The 17,439-nt window shown below is 35.7% G+C and overlaps 4 protein-coding genes across 5 annotated transcripts; all 4 read left to right on the forward strand.

Moving 5' to 3' along the window:
- Positions 1-187: 187 nt before the first annotated feature.
- LOC125256024 (parvalbumin, thymic-like) lies at positions 188-2,493 on the forward strand. Its single transcript, XM_048171656.1, has 4 exons — positions 188-741; positions 896-1,028; positions 2,102-2,211; positions 2,289-2,493. Exons 1-4 carry the CDS (start codon positions 681-683, stop codon positions 2,315-2,317), a joined length of 333 nt encoding a protein of 110 aa, XP_048027613.1. The 5' UTR covers positions 188-680; the 3' UTR covers positions 2,318-2,493.
- Positions 2,494-3,721: 1,228 nt separating this feature from the next.
- On the forward strand, positions 3,722-5,583 carry LOC125256025 (parvalbumin-2). Its single transcript, XM_048171657.1, has 5 exons — positions 3,722-3,872; positions 4,349-4,419; positions 4,519-4,651; positions 4,785-4,894; positions 5,316-5,583. Exons 2-5 carry the CDS (start codon positions 4,359-4,361, stop codon positions 5,339-5,341), a joined length of 330 nt encoding a protein of 109 aa, XP_048027614.1. The 5' UTR covers positions 3,722-3,872; positions 4,349-4,358; the 3' UTR covers positions 5,342-5,583.
- Positions 5,584-7,544: 1,961 nt separating this feature from the next.
- On the forward strand, positions 7,545-9,337 carry LOC125256023 (parvalbumin alpha). Of its 2 annotated transcripts, none has more exons than XM_048171655.1 (5): positions 7,545-7,697; positions 8,123-8,190; positions 8,621-8,753; positions 8,855-8,964; positions 9,071-9,337. In XM_048171655.1, exons 2-5 carry the CDS (start codon positions 8,130-8,132, stop codon positions 9,094-9,096), a joined length of 330 nt encoding a protein of 109 aa, XP_048027612.1. In that variant the 5' UTR covers positions 7,545-7,697; positions 8,123-8,129; the 3' UTR covers positions 9,097-9,337. The 2 variants fall into 2 exon arrangements, with proteins under 2 accessions (XP_048027612.1, XP_048027610.1); XM_048171653.1 differs by lacking the exon at positions 7,545-7,697 and adding an exon at positions 7,867-7,922.
- Positions 9,338-13,351: 4,014 nt separating this feature from the next.
- pvalb9 (parvalbumin 9) lies at positions 13,352-15,858 on the forward strand. The gene is made up of 5 exons (XM_048170769.1): positions 13,352-13,622; positions 14,013-14,080; positions 14,209-14,341; positions 15,001-15,110; positions 15,634-15,858. The coding sequence occupies exons 2-5, from the start codon at positions 14,020-14,022 to the stop codon at positions 15,657-15,659; spliced, it is 330 nt and encodes a 109-aa protein (XP_048026726.1). The 5' UTR covers positions 13,352-13,622; positions 14,013-14,019; the 3' UTR covers positions 15,660-15,858.
- Positions 15,859-17,439: the final 1,581 nt, after the last annotated feature.

A 17,439-nucleotide genomic window follows, 5' to 3' on the forward strand; every position in this document is an offset into this window, starting at 1 on the left:
TAGTGGGCTGGAAGGATGTTTTTGTCATTGCTTTGGCCCCTGGTTGGCAGCACACACTCCATCCTCAGGAAAAGAGCCTGTGGAGGAAGTGAAGCTGACGTCACATCAGCACACTGTAGATCAGCACGTGCACAAAGACAAAGCTATCGGTATAGAGTCACGTAAACACGTGAAAACAGCTGGTTTTCATTTTATTGTGTTTCGACACTGTGATGGAGACATCGGCCTTTGATCTGTGTGGAAAATAAACACATTTCTCTGCAAAATTCTCCATTAAATCTATTTCAAGGCCGCTACCTTTAAATCATATTGTGAAGGCAGACGTCCAATAATGACAGGAAGCAATAACAGGATGTTTACAAAGATATTCACTTTAAGTGAACAAACCAAATATAACCTGCTGATATTTAACGACACATCACGTCTAATATAAATCATGAGTTTTTTGTGTGTTTGTTTAATTCTGTGGATTGTGAGGTGCTTTACTCATGTAACCATTACAATGGCTTGTCCTACTGTGTCTTGGACAGGTCAGCTGGTGTAAAGGACACAGCTGCAGATGACATACAAACACTGGTGGTTTTTGACATTACGTATTGTGGCGTTCAGACTCCCAAGCTTTGCTGTTATAATCAGTGAAGACACTGTTGGATGTACAATTTCCTCAGATCCGTTGGGAAATGGCTATCACAGACGTCTTGGCTGCCTCTGATATTTCAACTGCCATTAATGCATGTAAAGGTAGTGTATGAAAGAAACATAATTGAGATTCACCTCTGTGAATTAGTTTGAATTGATTATTGGTGTTTTCTTATTGAAATGTTGTTTGTTTTTTAGTCCGAATTTTGTCCGAATTTGGACTGATGTTCAGCCTTTTTTTATTTGACTTCCACAGCAAAGGATTCTTTCAGCCCAAGGACGTTTTTCGCCACAGTAGGTTTGTCAAAGAAGTCTCCACGTGAGATAGAGAAGATCTTTAAAATGTTGGACCAGGACAAGAGTGGGTTCATCGAACAGGATGAGTTACAGTTCAGTAATTTTCTTTTTTCATAAGTTTATGTGGCAGCTAGAGCTACTGAAAACTGTTAAATTAGAGATGATATTAGTGCACAATCCTGTGATACACTGTAAAACCGAACAGTGAAATTAATTAAATTAAATGAGTTTGTTTCACTCAAATAATAATGAAAGTTCATTGTACTTAATAGAAAAAAGTTGCATGAACTCAAAATTTCATTGTAGTAAGCTGAACTTAATATGATTGAGTTGAGCTGCAGCAGATTTTTAATTCCCAGCATGCCTTGCGTCAGACCATATAAATGTTGAAATTAAGTGTTATTTTGTGTGTTTTTGCACAAGATTAACATATGGAGATATAAGTTAATGTTTAATGTTATGTTATGTTGGGATTCAGGGGGGGTTCTGTTATGTTAGTTTTGTAGGGTTACCACTGTGGTGAAGAGCAAAGCCGTGGTTAGGTTGAGGATGAGCTGCAAAACATTTAAGACCACATATGTTGTTTGATTACATATATGCAAGTATGTAATGACAGTCTCTCTGATAATAGTATGTGTTATTTGCTATGTAACATTTAACCAAGATCTGAATGTGATGTTTATGTAAATTAACTGTATGTAATTAACATTATGATGAGTTGGGAAAGGGATGCTGGTGACGGGACTGTTAGTGAGAGACACCTGTGCACCACACTGGCCTTGATCCGCTTCCATGGCTCTCATCCCCGCCCCACTTGTCACAAAAATTTTAAGTTCTACCAACTTTAAAAAAATGAGTTAGTTTACTTAAATATTTTGAGGTAATAAGTTTCCTCAAATGTTTTGAGTATTCTGAACTTATTGGGATTTACAGTGTATGTTATAGATAATATTTAGTCATTCAGCACATTACACATCAAATAAACTATTACGTTGAAATTGAGTTGAAACAGTCAATTGTTAATACCAGCGATAACTGATATGCAAAATGGTTGCAGTTGTTTGTGTATCAGTATCAACATGACCTTTTTATTCCTTAATTACACAGACATTTCAAACGAATACTCTCCATGTGATTACTTATTGTATTGTAACTCATTTTCCAGGTTGTTTCTACAAAACTTCTCAAAAGGGGCTCGTGCTCTTACAGCAGCTGAAACCAAGGCATTCCTCATGGCTGGAGACATGGATGGGGATGGGAAGATTGGATGGGAAGGTTGGTATATATCCTCAGATACTTTATAAATATGTATAAATGTAAGAGATTAATCTACATTTCCTCATTTCCTGTAGAATTTTCAGCCCTTGTTAACGCTTCCTGAGACCATGCTGTGACTGTCAAACAAAGAAAAAAGCTGAGATTTGCCACTGGGATCTTGTCAGTAGCAGTTTTCAAAAGATGAATTGTGCAGGATTGTGTTCTGTCTTGTATGTTTTACTGTAATGTTATTGTTAATGAGCTTAGAAAACATAATACAAAATAAACATGTTCAAACAATATTTCTTGCATAATCATTGTTGCAAATAAGTCATCATGAATATCCATCTATTACCACTTCAGTCATATCCGACTCTTGGTGATTCTATGGCCAAACGCGAGAGACTGTCCATGAATTTTCTTGGCAATATTCTTTCTGGAGCAGGTTGCCAGGACTTTCCCAACCCTTCTCATTACATGGTTTGGGACTCACGCACACGCATTCACACCTACAGCCAATTTGGCATGTCCATTCCACCTAACTTCCACCTATTTGGACTGTGTGGGGGGAATCCAGAGCACCTGGAGGAAACCCTCCCTGACACGGGGATAACATGCAAACTCTTATAACCTTGAACCTGAGACCTTCTTGCTGTGAGGCAAAAAGCCACCATGCCATCTTGAATATATGTTGCCTATAAAGAGAATTATTCAACATTATGCATGATTATGCATGCTGGTGACAAACATTAACTTTAATTATAATATTATCATCCAAACTTAAATAGCTGTTGAGTAAACAAGTGAACACAATAAAATCACAATGATATGTAAAATACACTTCTTTTTCGTCATTTTGTGCATTGGTTATCAGTGTTGAATACAAATATTTATTTGTGTAACCTACTTCAGAAACAAAATTTTAAGTGTTTCATCGTATTTGCTTGTAATCTGAAACTCTGAAACGTTTGCTCCTGTCCAAGCCCCCAGCTGTCCCAGAATCTGCTTAGCATCATCTTGCATGTAGAATATATATAGTACAGAGGCTGTAAATGGGTTTTCACCCCCCCCCCCCCCCTTCTTCCCAAAGAAAAAAACAACATAAAAAAATGGTGCAAAATATCTGAAAGGAATATTAATGGAATTAAAATAATAATAATAATTTAAAAAATAGTTATGGAAACCTAATGAGAACAACACATATAAAAGAATAAAGAATTTAATCATATGGATATAGGAACTTTATAAATAAATAATTAAATAAATAAATAAATGGACTGCAAAATGGGAATTTCATTTTATCCAGCATAATCTTATGTGCTTCTTTCTACAGGGATTTTCTATTGATTCCAAACTATGATTAGACAAGGCTGAAAACGGGCAAAATACGAAAAACGTTTTAAAAATGAGAAATTAAATGACATTACGCACAGTTTCATGCATACACTGATGCGCGCCAGGATGTCCCTCCTATTTTTCCCATAAGGACTCAGAGCATCCACTTTTGAAAGGATAAAAATAGGGCTATATGACTAGTGGACACATTTTTTCGAAACTTTACCCAACCTAAGCAAATGGTGTCCGTTACAAGCCCAGAGACAAAAGTATAAAAGCCGGACCCATGGGTGCTTTGGGTAGTCGTCACACATCTGTGGAACAGTTGCCAGCGCAGCGCAAAGGTGAGTTTACCGGATAGACCATGAGGATCATACACCAGGGCTCGGTGAATTTCTCTAATCACCATGGAATATGATAACGAAAAATGGAGGAACAAAATGAGGATGTAAACGGACTTGCAGCAGGACTGAAAACGCGATAATACACCAATCTCTTCACTTACCCAAACCAAGGACTTGCCACTTTCTGAGATGTTGGATGAGCTTGCAATGATCCATTTTTTTTTTTTTTTTTTTAATGATTCGGTTTTTCGTTAGGCTGGCATTGTCTCGCAGAGATCATATTTTGACTGTAGGAACAAGTTTAACTGTAATGGGAGAGTTGACAGTTAATTTGTGTTTGTGGATCAGCTTCATGTCTGCTTTGCAAGGAGTTATTAAAAGGGGTTTACACTAAATGTTCCAGCTTTTTCCAAATTGAATGTCAAAAGGTTTAAGCATCTTAATGTATCATCATCTTATGTGGGTCTTATTTCCAGATAAATCAAAATGGCATTTGCAGGAATTCTCAAGGACGATGATGTGGCTGCAGCCCTCAAGGAATGCGCTGGTAAGACACATCTGCTATAGGCTAACTCTTCACAGAAAAACAATAGACTGCTGATTAATTTGAATTTAATTTTTTAATGTATTTTCTGTGCAATTCCAGCTGCTGACTCCTTCAACTACAAGAGCTTCTTTGCTAAGGTCGGCCTGACCGCAAAGTCTCCCGAGGACATCAAGAAGGCCTTCTACGTCATCGACCAGGACAAGAGTGGCTTCATTGAGGAGGATGAGCTGAAGTACGAAAGCAATAGACTTGAACTAGTTCTTAAGCTAATATTATTATAATATATGCCTATTACAGAATGCTTATTCTCTCACTTATGGAACATTTTACAGTTTTCTCATTTACATTCTCCTCAATGTTCCCAGACTGTTCCTGCAGACCTTCTCTGCTGGCGCCAGGGCATTGACTGATGCTGAGACCAAGGCCTTCCTCTCAGCTGGTGACAGCGATGGTGACGGCAAAATCGGAGTTGATGGTACTTAACCTCATATTCATAATTTTTGAATAGGTGTCAAAACATTATATGGCAATTCATGATTAAACCTAGGACTTCTGGTGATGCAATCAAGCTTAAAAACTCTTGAAATGCTTTCTTGATAAACCCTAAAAAAACTGATTTTCCATCTTACATTTATAGCTCTTGCTTTTGTTGCTACATTTATAGTTTTATGTGACTAACCAATAATAGACCTGCAGTAAAACTTCACGAAAACACATCAATAATTATTTAGTTCTAACTTCATATATGTAGGCTAGTATACATTTTTGGATGATGTTAGTCAAGACAGAAGGTTATACCTCTAAACCTTTAGCTGCTCTTACTTATATGAATGAGATGTTAAAATTATCAGTTTCAGACTGTAATTGTTTGTTTTTTTATCACTTTCTTTCCACAGAGTTTGCTTTGCTTGTAAAGGCCTAAGCATTCATGGACCCTTGTCTTTGGAACCAGAACTCTGCTTACCTATCATCTTTTTTATATTTATTTATGAATGCCCTGCAAACTCCTCTTTGCAAAGAACGCAACGCTCAATGTCTTGAAAAGCTATTTATTATTAATGTTGTTTCATTGCATTGTATTGTTCTGTAAAAAACCTTCTGTGTGCAAACTTACAACCTCTTTTGCACTTTAAGGAAATAAAAACACATTCGATTTAAAAACAATATTCTTGACTCAATATCTTACTCTGAGTGAAAAAATCCTATTTTTTTATTTTAAGTGTTCAAACTGCTATAAGAGTGTCTAGATATGAACAGTGGTGCATTAGCACAACCGAATCATATAAGAAGCACAGGCATTAACACTTTAGCAAGCAGTGTGAATGAGTAGGCCTATAGGCATATAGTTAAAATGACAGAGGTATAAGCAGTTTTTGAATGTAAACAGGCAATGGCTTAGAGTGACTCCTGTCTAACACAGTTCACCATAAGGATTTGTACACATGCTCACTTAATGTCCTGATGATCAACAGGAAGTGAGCTAATGAGCCTTGTGCAGGCATCACTTTCACTCAAAGCTCTCAGTGACTGATTGAGCATGTCACTTTATACTCAGATCCCAAAGGCATATCACACACAACATGACTGAAGCAAAGGAGAAGCTCACTTTCTTTACTTGAGTGTACTTTTAACAACACAGTTCTGTGTAATGGTTATACTAACTAAAGAATAGTATTGATTTATTCATAGGATTCAATTAAAATCTTTGCCTCTTTGCCAAAGAAAGAAATAAAGAAAAAGAAAGTTTATTCTCTAGTCTAATCAATATGGACATCAGATCTTATTTAACGCATAGTAAATAATAATTCTGAATTCAAAATGTGGTGTACATAGTAGTGTTACTATTTCATAAAAATCTTTTAATAACTCTTTTAAATGACACATTAGCTCTTTATTTACTTAATGATAACGTTAAGGAGTGCTGAAAGTGGGTTTTCCATTTTAAAAAAATCAAAAATCATGTTTCAAAAAATGTTTTTGAACATTTTAAATTCTATAGGTAGTCTATTTATGCACACAATTTGAAATGTAATTAGAACAAAGAATCACTGTCTCCAATGCACATACTTATCATCATATTTAAATGGGAGTTTTAAATTAGAGATGTTATTAAAAAGACAATTAATATTCAGTAATGTTATCAATTTAACTGCACTGACAAACAAGATTTTAACTGAATTGAGCTTAATTATGACACTAACTTTATAACTAACTTTTCAATAATGTCTTCTGTAGAGCGGTTTTACCGCTGAAATGGAAGATGTTTATAATTGATGGAATTTACAACATTAACACTGTTATTTTCATGTAGGCCTATAGCTGCTTTGTATTGTCTAAATGTGACTTGGCTTTGAAATGATTTAGAATTTAGGATCCTTAGACTTGGGATAAGTAACCCAAGGCTTATGTCATTAACTGCCAAAACTGTCAATAAAAATGTCATTATCACGCACAACAGCAAAAAAGGGAGCCATAATCATCTTTATTGTAGAACATAGCCTATAGGCAAACTGTTTTTGCATAGATGAAATATAATATAGCCTAATTTTCAGTAAACTGCTAAATAGAATCAAACAAGAAGCCTCTTCCTAAACAACGTCCAAGTTTTAGACACATTTTTATCATAAGCCTGATTAAGTCAATAGAAGTCTATTTTATGACTTTAAAATCAAACGTGACGCTGGCAAGAGAAGCACACAGCCTTAGGATAGATGCAAAAGAAAGAAGCGAGAACCGAAAGCTGAAATCACTGGCTATATGTTCGTGTAACACAAAAAGACTTTTTAAAAGCTCTCTCGTGCATTTACCTTACATTTCCAAAGCACACAGTAGGCTATCGACTGAAAAGTCAGTAGGCTATTATGGGTTCGTTTGTGATTCATGCGCTCCTCTTGAGACTCCAAAGCGTGTGAGATGATTTGCCTCAGTTAGGCTACTGTACGCCACAGCGTACTTAGTTTCTCTCAGGCAATATGACCTTAACTCTTGCCGCTCATCTTCAGATTCATACTACAGAGGGCTTTCATCCATATCAGCATCGTATATTATTAGCCGGCGCGATATTAAGGACTTATACATAAGCATCCTCATATAAATAGAATAGCCTGACTACTGGACGAGTTTTTCAACCAACCTCCTCCCATGCGGTGTCCATTACATTATGCCTTATATTTCGGTTGAGTAGTGGTATATAAGGTGGAAGCCACAGAGTTGGTGCTCACTGCAGTAGCCAATTTCATCCTTGCGAATCCAAACCTAAACCCTAAAGACAACCAGAGGTGAGTGTCTTCACAGATGAAACTACACGAGCTCAGCTCACAATATCTTGCAACGAAGGAAGAAAAACTTCGAGCAACAACGGCCGTACGACTTCGGGCTGATCCGGAGAGGATGGTTTGACGTGTTAAATCTTGGCCACCTGGAGTGGGAATAATTTGTGTCTTGGAGTTTGGACGTGTTTGGATGTCGCTCTTTATTAAGCGGTTTGATTACGCCAGAACTGGGTGGGATTTATCATAACACACTCTGTTGTTAAAGACATATGCAATTTATATGACCAAGCATATGGAAGCAAATCATTTCTGATGATCTGTGTGTCTGGAGTATTATAAAGCTGAAATGACATGTATAGGCTATATATTTATGTATAACTTCAAATGAATGTATATATCCATTTAAAATGAAACCCTCTGGCATTTTTTAGGCTAATCATGGCATTCGCTGGAATTCTGAATGAGGCTGACATCACTGCAGCCCTGCAGGCCTGCCAAGGTAACCTGCATGTTTCTGGACCGTCCCATTGACCTACAACCTAAAGCGAGAACATCAATTTCATGTCGTTCCAAACCCACTTGACTTTCTTTTTTGGGTGGAACAAAAAGCAGAATGTTAGGGACTGACAGTCTCAGTCACTATTTACTTTCATGTATGGACAAAGAAGCATTGAAAGTGAGTGGTGACTGAGACTGTCATTCTGCCTAACATCTCCTTCTGTGCTCCACGGAAGAAAGTTGTGTGGATTTGGAACAACATGAGGGTGAGTAAATGATGACAGAATTTTCATTTAATGGAAATATCAGTGAAAACAGCATTTGTTAGAGCTTGTCGTGTTTTTCAAGACCCTGAAATCAAATGTTCTTCTTAGACCTTCTACCATTTATGTCCACCATCATGTTAAAAACCTGATGAAATTACTTTCCAGCTGCTGACTCCTTCAGCTACAAGGACTTCTTCGCCAAGGTCGGCCTGTCCGCCAAGAGTGCTGATGACATCAAGAAGGCCTTCGCTGTCATTGACCAGGACAAGAGCGGCTTCATTGAGGAGGATGAGCTCAAGTAAGTCAAAAATTACTTTTTTAAGTAAGTCTTAAATCTCTTTTTACTTTTTCAAACCCTGGAACAATTATTGGGGTTGATTGTTTGCTTGTGCTCTTCAGACTGTTCCTGCAGAACTTCTCTGCTGGTGCCAGGGCACTCACTGATGCAGAGACAAAGGTCTTCTTGAAAGCTGGAGACTCTGATGGTGATGGCAAGATTGGAGTTGATGGTGAGGAATTTTTGCTTATTTGTAAATCCATAATTGCTAACATATAATTCCAGCCGCTCTACAATGTCTTGATTCATTGTTTCTTCTTAATTCCTTAATTTTATAGAGTTCGCCGCCTTGGTCAAGGCATAAATGGCACCTGACCAACAACTTTTGCTGACAACCAGTATCGTAGCCTGAGATCTCCACTTTTTTTATCTCGGTGGCTGATTTTTATACACAATTCTGACTGTCCACTCCCATGCTGCACTTCGTTCACAATGACTGTCAATGCCACACGGTCTTTCGCATTGTAGATATGAATGTTGGTTTCTGTAAAATCTTTGATCCCGTTTTTGGGAAAGGACAATGAGAAAATAAATACTATTTTTCATTTTTGAGTCTTTGTCTTTTTATTGTGTGAATATATTACAACAGAGACTTCAAAGATTTTCCTATGTGTTTACATAACCCACAACTTGAGGATACTTCAACGTTTTGCTCTACAATGTAAACTACACACACTGACACCCCAAAAGTTCTTATCTAGTTATTATTAGAAACATATGTTTTTAAAAATAAACGTAACAACTTCAAAATGTGCATTTTGTGTAGTTGTATGTAGTTTATGTTGTAGAACAAAATGTTTAATTATCGTAAAATGTTCAAGTTTACCACAGACCTTATTGCACTCATAAATTGAATCCCATTATAAAAACCCATAGGAAAATCTTGAGGGAACCACTGTGTTTTGACGTCATCTCTGCAGCACTCTATTCACCATTATAGCTTTAGCTACTTTCTGTAAGATGGGCACATTTGCAGTGGCTTTGTGGGGATCAGGAAGACTAATTAAGGCCGATTCACACCAAACAGCAACAACACGTTTTTGTGGGTTTTGTCTGATCAGTGTACCCTTGTTGCCGTCTGTTGGAGCTGGTCTGGGTTTGTTTTCACCTGACTGACCATGTTCAATCAGTGTTTGTTGGTGTCTGTTGGGGCAGTGTGAAAATGACAGTTATTTTTCATAAAATTCTAAATCCAACTGCCAACTTGTTTGTTGGCGTTTGTCTGTGTGGTATGAATTGACCCCTGCCAGGAGTTTGATTGACAAGTGATCTAACCAATCATAACGCCGAATCCGCCAATTTGTACGACAAAGCAGTCAGGAGTTAGAAGATTAACCTCGACTTCAACTTGAAAAATGGTGTGTACTGATGTCTTTCCGCGTTTAAAACAACTTTCCTTCTCATGTTCATTCATGTTTATTTGATGCTATAAATTAACTAGTAAGAAGAGATGATTGGTTCACGAGCCTCTTGAGCTGAGGCGCTACAGCAATCCACAAAACGGTTTTTATTGTTCAAATTTCTTAAAAAAATACACAGTTTGAAAGCTGGGACTTTGTTTTCAGTGTCCTCTTTGCTCCGCGATGTATTTTTCACTCTGTGTGGCGTGACAGCGCCGGCTTGTCAGACAAAGCAACAGTAACTAAGGGGGGCGGGTCTTTGCGAAGGGTCAATTGGCCCTAAAAGATGGCTTTGTAAATACTATGGAATAGAAAGATTTAGCACATTTTAGAAGATTTCAAAGTTGCTTTTTTTACTTATTGTGACATAATGTATATCTGAGTGAAACAGCTTCTCAAACAAGAAAAAATGTAGGACGGGGCTTGATTTTGTCCATCGTGAATTGATTGGATCATTGGATCATTGTGGTTTGCTATTGCATGTGATCTCATGTGAGTGACAAGTTGACCCGCCCTTGAGAAGAGAAGAGAAGAGAAGAGAAGAGAAGAGAAGAGAAGAGAAGAGAAGAGAGAGGGGAAGTGATTTTGATTAAAGATGAGCACAGATAAATCATTTATAATAAATACTGCTATATTCCATTCCATAAAAAATAAGAATTGTCCATTTTGATTTCATGGTGACTTTAAAAAGCATATGCACAGTATGAACCGAACTGAGGTATCATATGTATCTTGAAGTACAATGTGGCCGCCATTAGGTGGTGTCTGGTGCCACATTTTATATGCCACACATTCTTGCAGCATCTCTCCTGTATAAACCTTTTTTTTTTTTCTTTTTTTTTTTTTTGCTTATTTAGATTTAAACACCAAAGTGATCTATTGCAAAAAGTGTTTATTTAGTTTTTTTTTTTTTTAACATTTGTCATTTGTTTTATTTTTAATTTGTCATTAATGTCAACTGCAGACTCAACAAAACACAGCAGAAGACATGTTGGCTGTACTGTACCAACAAATTAGAGAATGTAAATGGATAGATCGCTATGCCGTAACACTACCAGTCAGTTCAGTGCATTAGAGTGTATTGGTTTGTTGGCTGGGTAGCTCCAATGTCTTGTCTTCCCCTTTCAATGACAGGCCAAAGGCAATCGGTAATGCCATTTCTTCATCACTTTCCTACTACATGCCTGCATAATTATCATCAAACATCTTTAAGCAAGGAAGCAAGAAACACTTTTTTATTTGATGCATTATATTAAAATATATAAAAATTTTGATATATGCTTTTTTTTATGGACATTGAGTATTATTTAGTTTCTCACATAATAAGTTTCAGTAGGTTGTCCATTATCTTTGCTGTATATATTTACTTTGAATTCTAACGAAATAGCAAACGATGCAGAAAATTCTTTCTCTGTAAGATCAATCATTACTCTGTCAGATATTGGTCAGATTAGTGACAAAGTAAGAGAAAAGTGTCAAGCTGCATGAGTAGATGATTAGTCTCAGTGTCTACCTAAGTGGATTGGACTCCTGACTACTCATTTAAAGCTAAGACAAAGTGAATCTCATTAAATGTAAAGCTGTATTTAAGTTGCCAAACGAACCTGGCAATAAATCAAGCATAAGAATCTGTGTGAGCATGCATAATTGTGAAACAGCAAAACATCAGCATCAAATACTGTATCTTACAGTATTGTTATTAATTAACTGGCATTGGAGCGCAAAATAGGTGATGATGTTAACTACATCTTGTGAAACAGATCAAAGGTAATTCACACAGCAGAGGTCAAACAGTTCATAAGCAATGCCTGTGCAGATGGGTCATCCCACAAAAGGGTGACCTTTTCCATTTTGATAAGAAGATTTTATGCATCATGTACATTTTAAGATGTTAAAACATTCTGTTGAAAAATGCAGTTAAGTGTTGATAAATCGCATCTCAAGCTAAATATGACAATTGTAAAATGTGTTGTGATATATAGCTAAAAAAGTACCTTTAAAAAAGTAACAGATTTAACAGTTTAACAATGTAATGCTGATCATTTATACAAATATCCAGTGTTCAGTAATTAGTTTTTTACAGTTATAACAGGGCTGACTATATGAAGTCACAACTACCTATAACAGGTTTTCCTGCACTCAACCAGTAGTGCTAGCAACACCAAAGTCATGGGTTTGAATCCCAGGGAAAGCATGTGTACCATGAATTCACTATAAATGAATAAGTAATAAAAAGTGAAGACACTTGAAAAAGAATAATGATGTCTTTATTTTAATTTATCATTATTTATGGAACTGTACATCACTTTAATGAGGTTATGTGCTATCATAATAAGGGTGACACATATGTCCAATATAAATAAAAATATACATTTTATTTATGTATGTAAATGTATAGTGAAACATAAAATTGATTACAAAAAATGTCTAAAGCATATATATATATATATATATATATATATATATATATATATATATATATATATATATGTCTTTATATATTAGATCCAACAATAGCATGCATAAATGTGTTTGTTTGTTTAACCAGCAAGAATGACACGTTGTAAATGTGTTTACAATGTCTAACAAACAACAAATGTGGGGGGAAAACATTTTATTGTTAAAGTCATTGTTTAAACATATTTATTGTCTATATATTTTAGGTCCAGTATAAATATAAAACAATAACATACTTAAATGTATATACATTATGTATAAACAAATGAATATACATATTATTTGTTTGTGTGTGTGTGTGTGTGTGTGTGTGTGTGTGTGTGTGTGTGTGTGTGTGTGTGTGTGTGTGTGTGTCCAATAAGAATGAGACATTAGAAATGTGTTTATAAAAATGTCTAAAAAACATTTAATTGGTAAAATAATTGGTTACACATATTTTAATGTCTTTATATATCTATAAATATAGAACACTATGTATATACATTTTTACTTGTTTGTTTGTTTGTTTGTTTGTTTGTTTGGGTGTCCAATGAGAATGAGACGTTAAATATTTGTTTTAAGTCTAACACACAGCAAAAGTGGTTTCATTCTTAAAGTAGGCCTAATTGTTGTTTACTGATACATTCAGAGAAACAACAGGCAGACTGTGATAAAAGTGACACACACACACACACACACACACACAAACACACGGGCGCGCGCGGAGCGTTTCTTTCCAAGAACACACTATTAGGGCGAAGTGCAGGTGTGTGCATTCGGTCTGAGGCTCATTTAAATAGTAAAGGATAATTAGTTAGGCAAGAAATTCAAGTCGAGCTGTGCAACACGAATTTGATACACGGACAGGTAACCCAAGCATCTCTCATTGTCCGTCCCATTAGCATATACATATATATAAGTTGTCAGTGGATGAGAGGCGCTATCACACAGCCTTACCTCTACTCTGGATCAGCGCGAGGAGAACTCTTCACAGGTCAGATGCTGCTTTCCGCTTACCATCAGTATAAACATATATAAACTGATCATATGTTTATAAGCGTTAGTCCTGGCTATCCTTGGGGTAGTTTGGAGTTTTACTGATTTAACTTAAATTTTAAATTTGAAAGTGATCTATTTCAGCAAATAGATGAGAGTGAAAGATTGAGCATGTAGACCAAATAACATTTTAGAAAGTGAATGATTTTAAAATGTTACAAATTATTTGCCTTTTATATAAGGCTTTTATTTCTGTCCATTTTGAATAATTGAATTCATTTAAATCTACTTCAAATGTGTGTGTGTTCACAAACTGTTCAAATATATAAATAATAGATTCATAAAGAGTATAAAATCTAAAAATGATATTTTTTTTTTCCTCCAACAGTTTGAATATGTCACTTACTTCCATCCTCTCAGCTGAAGCCATTGAAAATGCTGTCAAAGACTGCCAAGGTATAGCAAAGAGAAACCAAATGTACTGAATAATGTAATAATCCTAATAAATAATAATAACAATAATAATAAAATAAATTGTAATTCTATCTCATGTTGAGATGATCACATATGTTTTTCTCCAACAGCTCCAGACTCCTTTTGTTATAAAAAGTTCTTCCAACTTTGTGGCTTGAGCCAGAAAAGTCCCCAAGAGGTGAAGGATGTCTTCCGTATCATAGATGAGGATAACAGTGGATTTATTGAGGAGGCTGAGCTCAAGTATGTCATTTTGGCTGGTACTGAATTCATGTAACACATCACAAATAATGTGATATGATTTCAATGTATGCTCTAAACCCCACAAAATGTACATATACAAAGCCATAGACTATGTTGATGTACTTTCATGTTACTCGAAGCACAATTCCTAAAGGTTTTATGGTTTCAATATGCTGCCTCGTTGTTCAGGGTGATCAGAGAAAGCGCTTCTAATGCTAAAATACTATGCTCGCAATAGACATGCATGAAATCCGGAGCTTAAAGAGAATTACTTTCATATAAGCTTTACATTAAATGTTCATGTCTTACCTGATAATACCAGAGTTCCATTTAAACTAAGTCCTTTTCAAATGTAATCCATGGAGATGCTGTCATTATGTTTTTTCTGTCCCTGCTTTAAGTGATTTGCATTATGTAATGACATCAGCAGAGCTAGAACTCAGGGCTGGAGAGATGACATTCAATCCTTTGAAGCTTTAATTTTTAGCTCACATTTTAGCCAGAACTGGTGAAAGAGATCATATTTGATCAGTTGATTGATGAGTTCAGCTCTATGTGACTGCATAGAAGAAGATCTGAAATGGGTTAAAATGCAGAGCTTCAGTGACGAACACTGTGCAGCACTTCATTCTTCTCATCAATGGATTTGTGTGCATCAGGTTCTTTCTCCAGCGATTTTTCCCGGGGGCACGAACCCTGACAGAAAAGGAGATTAAAAGCCTCCTTACAGCTGCAGATGATGATAGCGACGGCCGGATTGGAGTAGACGGTACTGTTTTCTCATTGTTTCTTTGTTTTCATTCATTCTTTGCAGTTTTATGCATCTAAATGTTTTACCATTTTGTATGCACACTTAATAAGATTTCAGATTTTTATTCCTTTGCAACTATGGGAAAAGGGAGTATTTATTTTACATGGTAGATGTTTCTGTTATATTATGTCCTTTGCTTGATCTCTTTTATGTCATTTCTCTGATCATTACTGCGACACCAAGAGCTAAGATTGAATATCTGTTTTAGATCATGGAAACTCTAGTGAAAAAAAATCTACCATTGCATTGCATAAGAGGATCAAAGATCAGGGTCACCTCAAATTATTATTTCAAGCCTGAGTAACGGTCATGCACGGTCTGAGACATTACAAAGTCTGAAAGCAGCATGTAAATTACTGAGAAAGAGAGTTCACAGTAAAATGTTCTTCTTGTTTTAAGCCTTATTCATTAATTAGTGTTCATAAATTAGTCTATTATAATATTATTGTCAAAATAAATTGATGTTCCTCCTCCTCTACAGAGTTCCAGACTATGGTGTTATCCTGAAAGATGACCGGAGCCCTTGGCTATAAGCACTGCAACCTCATCTTTCATTTGACTTTTACACTTGATTTCTTTTCACAATAAGAATCAGTACATAATGTGCTTGACTTTTGCATACATGTGTCTGTTTTGTTGTCCAGTTCACCCCAAATGACCAATGACAAAACTGTTCAGGGAAAATAAAATAAAGTCACTAAACGGATGCATCTTGTTTACTGTGTTTAATATAAATCTGTAATTTGAGATATACTTAGATATAATCTCAAGTATATATATTAGATATACTTGAGATATACTCTGTGATTTGAAATTTTTTGTGGATTCTGTTCACATACAAGTTAACTTTTCAATACAAGACAACCATCTGCATGTGACTGTGCATGAACTTTTAACTCTGTAAGACATTATTTCTACAGTCTGGTGTTAAGCTTTGACCTACAGTTTATTCATCTGTGTTACATAAGCACAAAACAAAGAAAATGCACATTTACTTTTGTACACAGTGCATCTAAAAAAAGTGACGTCAATTATATAGACCTTTTACCCCTTAAATCTCATCTTTGATCACCAAAATGTTTTTTCCTTTGAATTTTTTATTTATTTAAATGCCTTAAAATAGCTTGAATGTAACTTTACACTTTTGCTGCATTTAGTATAATGCAGATCTATGAATATGCTAATAAGCCCCACCCCCACTCACTCGCATGAGCTCAGAGATCCACTTGGTCAACATATAATAAATGCCGCACATTGTCATCGCGTTTTACAACATCGGGACTCAGTGGCGGACTGGGACAGTAAATCAGGCTGGGAATTTGACTCCACCCCAGGCCACCTCTGCTGCTGCAGTCACCACCACCAAATTCATGTGTCCACCAGCCTGCTAAACTTATAGGGTAACCCTGTTAGTTGATGTAACAGGTAGACTACCATTCATAATATGAATGGATAAATAAATAAACCCTCAAAAACTCACTAGGAATAGACCATCTATACTACCACACCAAAGACAAATATAAAATTGGCTTACACATTTTAAGAAGGGATAATAAAAGATACATATTCACATGTTAAAATATTTATATTTTATATATTTCCAACGCTCAACTCAAGTATATCAAACGTATCAGAAACACAAACAAAAATAAACTTAACAAAAGCTACGACAATGTATGTAACAGATAACAATGTTTACTCAATAATGATGAAAGCGTCCATCTGCCAAATGATTAAGTAAATATTAGGGGTGGAACAGTTCAACTTTTTCACGGTTCGGTTTGTTTCATAGTTTTAGAGTCACGGTTTCGGTACCGTTGTTACAACGGCGTTGTATATGCTATATTTATGGAAAAACTATACTTTCAAAAATATATATATTTTCTCATATTATTTAGAATATTCTAACTACAAAAAACAGCACAATTAAATATAATAGATAAAAGATACAAATAAAATAAACTGACTTCAGTTTTTTTTTTTTTTTAGGGAGGTCTAGCATTAGTTTTTAGGTACAGAAATTGAATAAAGTAACAATGTAAAACAGCATTGCATTTTGGACTATACATTAAAGATTATTCTTTATTAAAGTTACAAAAGCTTTTTAATCAAGAGCAGTGAGTGATTTCTTCGTTGAACCCTGATTGTTTTACGTGTTATTTATATTAAACCATATTACAGATGCTTCGTCAGATTTAAGTTGAACAGCGGTCCGAGCGCGTGCCGAACCGAGTGTGGAGAACCGAACGGATCGATTTTTTTCCCCACCCCTGGTAAATATTATGTA

This window comes from Megalobrama amblycephala, linkage group LG20 (genome assembly GCF_018812025.1).
Source record: "Megalobrama amblycephala isolate DHTTF-2021 linkage group LG20, ASM1881202v1, whole genome shotgun sequence".
NCBI classification, from domain to species: domain Eukaryota; kingdom Metazoa; phylum Chordata; class Actinopteri; order Cypriniformes; family Xenocyprididae; genus Megalobrama; species Megalobrama amblycephala.